The sequence below is a fragment of the Punica granatum genome, chromosome 4 (genome assembly GCF_007655135.1).
Source record: "Punica granatum isolate Tunisia-2019 chromosome 4, ASM765513v2, whole genome shotgun sequence".
In the NCBI taxonomy this organism is placed as follows: Eukaryota; Viridiplantae; Streptophyta; class Magnoliopsida; order Myrtales; family Lythraceae; genus Punica; species Punica granatum.
This window is the reverse complement of record NC_045130.1, coordinates 37890118-37899890: the sequence shown is the minus strand read 5'-3', so window position 1 is coordinate 37899890 and position 9773 is coordinate 37890118. Positions and strand designations below refer to the sequence as shown.

The window sequence follows — 9773 nt, the reverse complement described above, 5'->3', positions numbered from 1 at the left end:
ATTTATATATTATATTAGATTATATGTATGAAATACCATTCATGCATAGGCATTCGATTCAATTATTTTTATGTGATAATACCTTTTATAGTCGAAAATTGTAACCATTTCAAGGTTTTACATCGCATTTGTACACCGGTGGCATTTCTAAATCTACTCATCTGCATGACCGTAACACTCCACGAACAAGTCACAATGGCTAGAGCTGTGCAGGCTGCCGTGAACATGGGATTACAGTATTAATGTGTGACTGAATGAAGCGAGATATTTTCCGAGTCGGAGGGGGTAAATTGAGATGGAGAGAAAATATTGGGGAGGAAATTTTGAATTGGAAAAAAGGTTTGCCAAAGCCTTTTTGGACCTCAGAAAAAAATAGGGGGGGTTATGTGGGCAAACGCCACTCACCATCCACAAAAACCCAATGACCACTCTCTTTTAGATCGCTTGGCGTAGGAGTCAGATAGGCAGGTGACGTGGCACATCGCAGCCACACATACGGAGCCCCGAGATATTTTCTCCCCCCGCCCCGCCCAAGTAGCTGAAGATATTTCCCTCCGTTGGATCTGTGGCGGTTCCCGGTGGACTCGGCATTACGGACCGTCCGATCTCCGTCGCTGCTTTGACGCCAGATTTTTAGATATTTCTTTTTGGCTTCGAGGGGGCGGGGGGAAAGTCGTCTTTGGCTCACAGAGCTTTCCTTTCGTGGCAGCGGGAGCGGTTCGTCTTCGCCACGGCGGTTGAGAGTGTAGTAACCCACACAGCGCGCGCGCGGTAAAAGTGAAAGTTGAAGTGAGAGAGGCATGGGAGAGGTGGTGCTGAGCAGCTCCGACACGGCGGCGGAGGCGGAGGCCGAGGTGCCTGCCACGGCGGAGGGCGATGCTGGAGGCGAGCGGAGAGCCGGCGTCGGATCTCCGACCGGAGTTGTGAAGTGGGAGAGGTTCCTGCCGAGAATGGTACTGCGAGTGCTGCTGGTCGAGGCTGATGACTCCACGAGGCAGATCATCGCGGCTCTCCTCCGGAAATGCAGTTACAGAGGTCAGTCCAGCTGAGCTGAGCTGAGTTTCCCTCCTCGGCTATTGGCTTTTCTTCCTCGCTTGTTTTCTTTATCTTCTTCTATATTAAGATCGGAAGGCTGCTTTGAAACTTGACCGTTTGGTTCGGTGGAGTATAGCTCTAACTGAATTTGAGATATCGGGAGTGGTTGTAGGTTCATCCTAGGTCGTTGGTTTGAGAGAGGTAGTCGTAGTTTCATTTTCTTTGATGCTTTTCAACTTCAAATTTGTGATGCATGTGGTTAGTAACTGTTCCGGCGAGGGTTTCCTCCAGTTTGTTGCTCAATTGAGGTTGATTTCAACAGTCTCTGTTTCGGTGATCGGGGTATCTCTCATAGATTCGCAGTTCTATGCTTCTCCAATTTGAAATGATTCCATGATTAGTGATAAGAATTCATAATCTTTAGTGTTATATTCACATAAATGTCTGCATTCTTGCTTGCTGTGAATGCGGAGTTTTCTTGAAAGTTTTTTTTTTTTTTTTCGTTTCATTTTTTGTTATGAGGAGAAGATCATGCAGTATGAGACTGATTTGTAGTTATAAGTCATCGCTGCAGCCCACCGAAAACTGCAGTGGTGAGTATGAGAGGCTAATCGACAGGTATATGTTCTTGATAAATGGATGTTGTACTTTGATGGAGTTCTTCTAGTAATAGGATGCTGATAGTAGTGAGCATAGGCTTCCACAGTGGGCTGTTATTATATGTCAATTTCTGCTTGCATTTTGTTTGTGCCAATCTGGTTTGTTGACATATTAATATATTTACTCCATTTCTCGTGCCTTAAATCTGCATTTGCAATCTCTGCTTGATTCATTTTGAGAAAACTTTAATGCTGATCTGATTTAGAAACTTTAGTGCCTTGTACTGATTTTTATTTTTATTTTATCTTTTCTTTTTGGCTCTGTAATTCTGTTGGGAAGTTGCTGCTGTACCCGATGGCTTGAAGGCATGGGAGCTACTGAAGGGAAGACCACGTAACATAGACCTCATATTAACAGAAGTCGATTTGCCATCAATATCGGGATATGCTCTGCTTACATTAATTATGGAGCATGATATCTGCAAGAACATTCCCGTTATCAGTAAGTTGTTAATTATCTAAAGCTCTCTTTATTATGATTTTCACTATACCATCAAAAGCATGATGATTATCTGTCCCTGTGCTGTGATCATGCAGTGATGTCCTCGCAAGATTCAATCAGCACTGTGTACAAATGCATGATGAGAGGGGCTGCTGACTATCTTGTCAAGCCGATCAGGAGAAATGAGTTAAAAAATTTGTGGCAGCATGTTTGGAGGAGACAATCGGTAAGCAATTGTCGATTCCCACTGACCTCAAATTTTTTTTTTTAATCTGTAGAAGATTGTAGCTTCCAAAGACCAGGAACCTTTATTTTTATAGTACAGATAGTTTTTTCTGTTGTTTTACCCTGTAGATTACAGCTAATTCAATTGGCTTTCTGGTCAGTCAACTTCTGGGTCGGAGGGTGGACAGGATGATAATGTTGCATTGCAAAAGGTCGAGGCAACTGCAGAAAACAATGCTGCAAGTAATCATTCAAGTGGTTACATGGCATGTTTAGACAGAGATAAGGAATTAATTGAAAAAGGAAGCGATGCTCAGGTTAGTACCTATTAATTTGTTGTTGGGGGGATGTTTTTTTGGGGGGGGTGGGGGGGGGGGGTGGTGTTGGGGGTTTGAGATTGGGGAAGTTAGAAAGCACAGAATGCACGCTTGCATATTTGATCAGCTGATCTTTTCTTCATTTGTATGTGTGTGGCTTCAGATCTTGGTTTTGCGGTCTCTCTCTCTCTCTATTCTTACTGGCTCATTATGTTTCTAATCTATAAGGAAGTTCCTACTGTATCTTATATTTTTTTGCATAATCCATGCGGAAGTTTCAGCAAGAAAAATCTAGAACTATATTGATAAGTTGAGAGAGCCTTGTTAATTTTCAGTTAACGTGGCATGTTTGTTTGAATTGTTACTAACTACTAGAAATATGATCTGGCTTTCTCTAACTGACTCATGGTGGACGTACTTGAGAGCTGACCTTGAGATTCCGCAACTTTTTATTTAGCTTTCTTCAAATGTGATTGATATATTTCACTTTGTACCGATTAGTTTGTCTCTGGGATTATTGGTGATAGGTTTTGGTTTGTAAGGTGAATGTTCATGAATCCACCAAATTGATTGAGACATGCTTCCTTTGTCTTGCAGAGTTCTTGCACTAAGCCAGATGTGGAAGTTGATGTCGCTGAAGTTCAACAGAAACAGGACTCTCATTTGAATGAGGCGAAGATACTGACGCCTGAAAATATCAGATCCAGTCAAGAAGCGGCGGTTACACAAGACAAGACTTCCGATGGTATAATTTATGGTTTAATTGCTTTTGCTCTCTTTTCTTGCTTAATTTCTACCTAACTTTTGACTTGTCTAAAAACAAGGATTAGCAGTGGCCGAATCTTCTCATGTGTCGAGTCAAAGCAAGCATGTCAACCCTGAAATTCATGAGAGGGATGCAAAGGTTGCCACTGTGGGTTGTGGTGGTAATGTTGTGACTGTTAATTCCTATGGAGAAGCCATTAACTTAATCGGAGCATTTGATAATCACAATCGGAGCAGTTACATGGATTCCTCTTCAAATTATGCCACAAGGAAGTCAGACATATCACCGGAACTTGACCTTTCTTTGAGAAGATCCGAAAGTTGCTTCACTAGTCAAAGAACGGAAGAACGGCACACACTCAAGCATTCAGATGCTTCAGCCTTTTCGCGGTGAGTCTGCTGCTCTGCATTTCATTCTGTCATGCATTGATTTAGTTGGCACCTCTATTGACCTTTTTGTAGATGTTGGTGCCTCTACTTTTAGTCATTGAAACTTGTAAGTCCATCATGCAGGTATGTTAACAAGCCCTTGCGTCCAGTGCCGCTAGGATTAGCGAATCTTCCCAGTAGAGAGAGAGATTGTGGGAGGAACCCTGATGATAATGTTTCTTGTGCTGTCAAGAGTCATAACTTGGATAATCGAGGGCTCGCTCAAGCTTCTATGACTAATATCATGTCATTGGCTAATGCTCAATCTGGACAATCGGAATATGTTCCTTCACGTCCTCAACAGTTACTTCCTGCTCCAATTCCAGTTAGAGGTTTGAGGTTCGAAAATTTAAGCACTGAATACAGTTCCATGTATCCTCAAGCTTATTGTGCACAATCTGGTCCATCACCAGTGCCAAGTCCAAGTGAGGGTGCCCAACGAGAACCCTTCTTGCGGGTCGATTCCTTTCAGCAGTCCACCTGTGAAAACAACACTCTCGAACGCGTGAGAGACACACCTGACCCAAATGTCTGCAATTCCTCCAACCAAAGCAGGCAGAATCAAAACCACGACTTTAAGTTTGACTCTGTGGAGGACCGAGGGCACATTTCACCTGCCACTGATAAGAGTGCCAGCAGTAGCCTCTGCAATGGTGGCGCTTTGACTCATCTCCATAGTATGGATTGTGGAAGCATCTGTGGAAGTAATGGAAATGTCAATCAGGTTCCAATTACCAGACATGCTGGGGAAAGCAGGCCAGTGGAAGAGAGTTCTCAAAGATCGATCCAAAGGGAAGCGGCTCTTGCCAAGTTCCGATTGAAGCGGAAAGATAGGTGCTACGAGAAGAAGGTAATATCTTCATACTTTTATTATGTGAAACAGCTTTCCTACTGGGTTGGTTACACCGGCTAAGGTGACTCAAAGCCGCTGATAGATATCCTGTTGCCCGTGACGTGCGACTGACCAAGTTAATTTCTCCTCCTCAGGTTCGGTATGAGAGCAGGAAAAAGCTTGCAGAGCAGCGTCCTCGTGTGAAGGGACAATTTGTTCGACAAGCGCAGAGTGATCCTGCAACTGAAGAAACTAATCCTTGAGGGTGGTTCTTAGCGTATATTTAGGGTTTAAGCTGCCACAAAGGAACGGGATAGTCTTCCATCTGATAATCCGGTCTAGTACGGTGCAGTTCTCCCTCCTCCTCTTGGAGGAGGCAGAGTAATTGGGTGGACAATAAGTACTTCGGAATATGCTTCTAACTATGCAAAAGATCGCTCGCCCATCTCCTCTGTGGACATAGATATCGTCTTGGTCCGTGGATCGTTGTAATATAACATTTTTCACCTGTTCTTTTCCTTCTTTTGTTTTCATCTGGTTGTTTTCATCTGGTTTCTTTAACTCGATGAGGTATCTGCTTAGGAGTTGTACTTAGTCGTGTTTGTTAAACAGCTAGGTTGATACTTGGAGTAGCTTTAGGTTGAATTGAATGTGACTCATAACCTTCGTATGCTGAATTTCCAATATATATAATTACGTGAATTGCAGAATCTCACCTTGTCTCTCTAGTTTCTGATTCGATTTTCAGTTTTTTCAGTTGTAGCGGGGAGGTATAAGGTCCTTCCGCTATAGTGGAGCCGACTCATTCCCGTGTTTGTATTTACAGCTGCCAGCCGATGCTCCTAGTACTTGAAGGGTGGATGATAATGGGCTTCTTCTCGACACACTCCTAAGAGCTGTCGACCTTCACATTATCTATATCAAATTGAATGCTAAACCTAAAGATGTACATGTTGATCAGCTGCTTGTTTCAAGAACACCTGTGCTGAGTTTCAGCGGTTGTGCTTGGAGATATCGAAAAGTATAGTTTTTAGTTCCACCCCGGATTGGGAGAGCCAACTCGAAAGTCGAAACCCATCAGCTTCATCGGCTGGCAGCTGTAAATACTTCTACTTAGGGCTCGAATTTCACATCTGGCTATTGCGAGGTCGACTACAGTCGAATTTCTTTATATTTCTCTACTTTGCTAGTCTTTGGGAAAATTTATTCTTTGGATTGGATCCACGGGGGCCGACATTCGTACTAAAGAAGGGCATCATTGATTGAACTCTTGAGGAGGAAGACACAGCAGAGGCGGGCTCACAGCTTTACTTGATTGATGGAGCTCAGAACCAGTGAACAAATTTCTCCCCGTAAAAGAAAAATCTATCTGCTTCTCTACGTCGCTATATCTGAGCTCGAGTCGAGTTTGTATCTTTGCCAAGCCAAGAGTCGATCTAGGTCTATCGTGATTAGAAAACATAAGACGAGTAAAACCGAGTTTTCGACCTTATAGAGTATCCTGACAGATTACGCAGCATTTGACCGAGGAGCATGATTGATTACACGGTACAGGGTCATTTTCTTAACTCGAAAGTAACGGCTATAAAATATGTCAACGAGAAACTTGCACACATTAAAAGGCAAGGGATTCATGATTAGGAGGAAAAAGATGATTCCCCAGGCGCTCCTATTTACGTATGGAAAGCTCTTTCATCTTTCTTTCTCCCTTTGTCTGACTTTGTTGTTTATGCAGAGCTCAATAATTAAACGAATCTCCCCACTATCTGCAGATGGCTTGACGTGTAAGCAGCTGGTTTCGGTCTGGGCTAAGGTCATTGTTAGGGAGGACACCAAAATCAGAGAAAATGATAACGCACTTGAAGATTACTTGTATGAAGACGGATTATTGAGAATAAGCAGATAAGTTCTCGAATACCGAGTATCTAAGTTTAACTATCCGTGCTTATTTTACAAAAAATTGTACGAGTTAATTCACAATATTGCTTTCTCCGAGGAAGCGCGTGTAAAACGCATTTTGAAATGTGACACTCACTTTGGAGACTTAGTTTTAAACTCAATTGCTTGTAACTTTTTCATGTAAAAAGGCACGATAAATTTTCTCTGATTAAAACCCTTTGATTGATATTTTATTAAACACGACAAAGATTCGAAACGGAGAAATCGATATTCTCACGCAGTGAGAATATTCATGATGGGGTGGTTTCTAGTGAATTTTTTTTCTAAGTCCGAGGATATTTTCTAATAATTTTTCTCCGCTCAATTGTACTTTAAAATCCCAAAAATGGTGAAAATGAAAGGTTTTTGAAAGTTTGAGGGCGGATATATCATTTTCGGCCGACCAAACTAGCTCAGTTCAACTGGTTTAAGTAAGTCTCAATGAGGTGGAATTTTAAGACAGGTGCGCAGTTTCCTACCGCATCCCTATACGAAGGCGCGACGAGTAACCGCGCGACACGATTAGTAATGGCACCGGCAGGCCAGCTACCCCCAATGGACAGGTTCGGACAACTGGCACCTTCCGAACCATCGAAATTTGAAAAATTACAAAACGTTCTCTGAGTGCCTTTCCTCTATAAGTAGAGGGCCATTTTTCAGATCAAGGACTTTTTGGCCAATTTCATGTGTTAAAGTGTTGTCCAATTACCGACCCAAATCCCTTAATTGAGCCCGGGTTTCTTTAATTAGTAGGATAATTTAGAGCTTAAACCTCGATTTCGCCGAATTTGAGCATGAAGATCCGAAAATTACTTGGAATCAAGGTGATGCGGGGCTCCAAGCCTCTGTCCAGAGCTGAAATCAAGCTAATTAGATGCAATTTGACTCGATTTGTGCATAATCGGACTAATTACGAACGTGACTTTTGCGATTATGCTTGAATTTGCTTAATTGGGTGCAATTAGCATGAAATTGGATATTCACTATTCTGTAACTTTCTGGAAAGTGGGTTAAATGAGGCTTAGAATGTGTAATTAGTTGTATTTCGGCTTATTTAAGCTTGACATGCATGATTAGGCTCATCTCAGTTGAAATTGACGCTTAAATTCACCAAATCAGCACGAAATGGACCTTATATGCATGCTGTACGTTCTGTGCTGAATTAATCCGATGCCTCAATTGTTTGATTTCGTGGTTAATTAGCCTCAATTAGTTGTTAATTAGGACAATTAGTGGTTCCTTAAGCTTGAATAGGCTAGGTGGCTTGTAAATATTATATATTCCTCCAATTTCTTTCCTAATTGATGTATGGTGAATTTATGATGATGGATGTATGGATGGTCGGGTGGGATTAGCCTTGATTAGATGTTAACCGGGTTTGATTTCACGATTTAGAGTCCAATTAGGCTTAATCAAGTGAAAATTAGCAAATTAGGTTGCGGCCACTTTTAATGGTAGTCTAATTGAATCTAATTTGGAGTACATAGGTTGGATTGTTCGTGTATACATGTGACCAATTGATCGCATAATCAATTGAGTCGATTTGAGTCAATTTGTAAAAATTCGAGTCCAGTTGAATTTAATTACGTAGATTGAGACTAATTCCATGGGATTGGGATTAATTAGACACTAATTAGTCGTCTTAGGGCTTAAGAAGGTCTTTGTGACCTTGAGTGAGTCATTAGGTCTTCGGAATCAGTTAAAGTCCTCAATTCGGCTAATTATCGACTAATTAAGTAATAAAACCCATTCTTTTGTGAATCTTGGGCTAATAAAGATTGAGATGGATAATCACGTAGATTTGAACATAATTCATGAGATTATGGGTAACTAACTCACTGTGAGTCTTAGGAATAAATTTGAAGGTCATTTGAGACCTTGAGGGATTAGGGTTTTCTTTTAGCATCTTGATTGATTAAGATAATTAATCATGTAAATGTGATTCTTGAATAAAATTGAAAAATAAAAAAAATAACGAAAATGAGTACACTTAGGTAAAAAAATGATAAGACTTTTTCTAGGTAAGGACTTTAAGCCCACTTCCTTTCTTTGGGCTTTAGGCTCAAGTTGTAGGTCCACTCAGTCCGTGGGTGTGAGTGCATGTATGTTGACCTGAATGTATGATTCATTTACTTTAATTTGAAGGTATGATCCACAATTTTTCTTAACCCGAATGTATGACCCATTTTGAGTCGGACCGTATAATTGTATAAACACGTGAATTATGCGAAGTCTGTAAATTCATTCGTTAAATTCCTTGCATAATTGCGAATATAGACTCGACTATAGGATTAAATAATGCGACTTTAATGAATAGAAAAAGTTTGAACTATGAGGAGCCCAGATGGTACCGAAAGGACAAGTTATTGGCTTGTGGGTCTCTACTCTCGTAACAAAACTCCCGAACTCATTTTTCTAGTTAGAAAGAACGAGTCGCGTAGGCGGTTAATATCCCGACATGACTTTAGGTGGCTCACCAGCCAAATTAAACAGTGTCGACTCAAATTCCAAATTGGGTCCAAGCCGCGTATACTAACATAACACCTCGAAAATCGGTGGCGGAAGCCTAAAAACTACGCCCGCATCGACACGTGAGAAGCCTCCTCTCCTTCCTATTCGGGTAACAAAATCCGCTAATGGGTTTGTTTTTTCAATCATTGAGCTGATACTGTAGTACAGAGTCTGTAATGCCGCAAGTTCATTGCCAAAACAGCTTGTGATTGTGAAGTCGGAAGGTTGTATCGGGACAACTGTCTTCTTCAAATCCGACCGTTCTATGAATCATCCATGTGTTGCTGATACACTGAGTTCATTATTTCTCCATTTTGAGCATACCACTTCCGTTACATATACCGAATAAACAAATGGAAAGGGCCATGGGCTATTCTTATCCCCTCAAACAAATAGATCCATTGGAGCTTCTCTGATTGCCTTTACAATAATTCAGAAAAAGTGTCTCATTGTGATTCTAGCTAAGCTTTTACAGACAGATATCCCAATATTCTGCAAAAGCCTATGACATTTGAGCCAAAAGACACATCACATATAGAATAACAGTCGGGTCGGGCTCTGAAGCACCTTTTCCCCATCGAACAAACATGGTAAGACATATTGAGATCCATGTAAGGTTC

General features: G+C 41.4%; 1 protein-coding gene across 3 annotated transcripts; it reads left to right on the top strand.

Moving 5' to 3' along the window:
* The first annotated feature begins 440 nt into the window (after positions 1-440).
* On the top strand, positions 441-5414 carry LOC116204861 (two-component response regulator-like APRR5). Of its 3 annotated transcripts, none has more exons than XM_031537200.1 (8): positions 441-1035; positions 1975-2136; positions 2232-2362; positions 2523-2678; positions 3276-3423; positions 3512-3833; positions 3957-4722; positions 4860-5414. In XM_031537200.1, the coding sequence occupies exons 1-8, from the start codon at positions 801-803 to the stop codon at positions 4965-4967; spliced, it is 2028 nt and encodes a 675-aa protein (XP_031393060.1). In that variant the 5' UTR covers positions 441-800; the 3' UTR covers positions 4968-5414. The 3 variants fall into 3 exon arrangements, with proteins under 3 accessions (XP_031393060.1, XP_031393059.1, XP_031393058.1); XM_031537199.1 differs by having other exon boundaries at positions 3509-3833; XM_031537198.1 differs by having other exon boundaries at positions 443-1035; positions 3503-3833.
* The last annotated feature ends 4359 nt before the right edge of the window (positions 5415-9773 follow it).

Bases quoted from the DNA above. Each gene is read 5' to 3' on its own strand.
- LOC116204861 (XM_031537198.1), top strand. From the start codon at position 801: ATGGGAGAGGTGGTGCTGAGCAGCTCCGACACGGCGGCGGAGGCGGAG. The intron at 2,137-2,231 runs GTAAGTTGTTAA...GTGATCATGCAG, and splicing joins CAAGAACATTCCCGTTATCA to TGATGTCCTCGCAAGATTCA. The intron at 2,679-3,275 runs GTTAGTACCTAT...TTTGTCTTGCAG, and splicing joins AAAAAGGAAGCGATGCTCAG to AGTTCTTGCACTAAGCCAGA.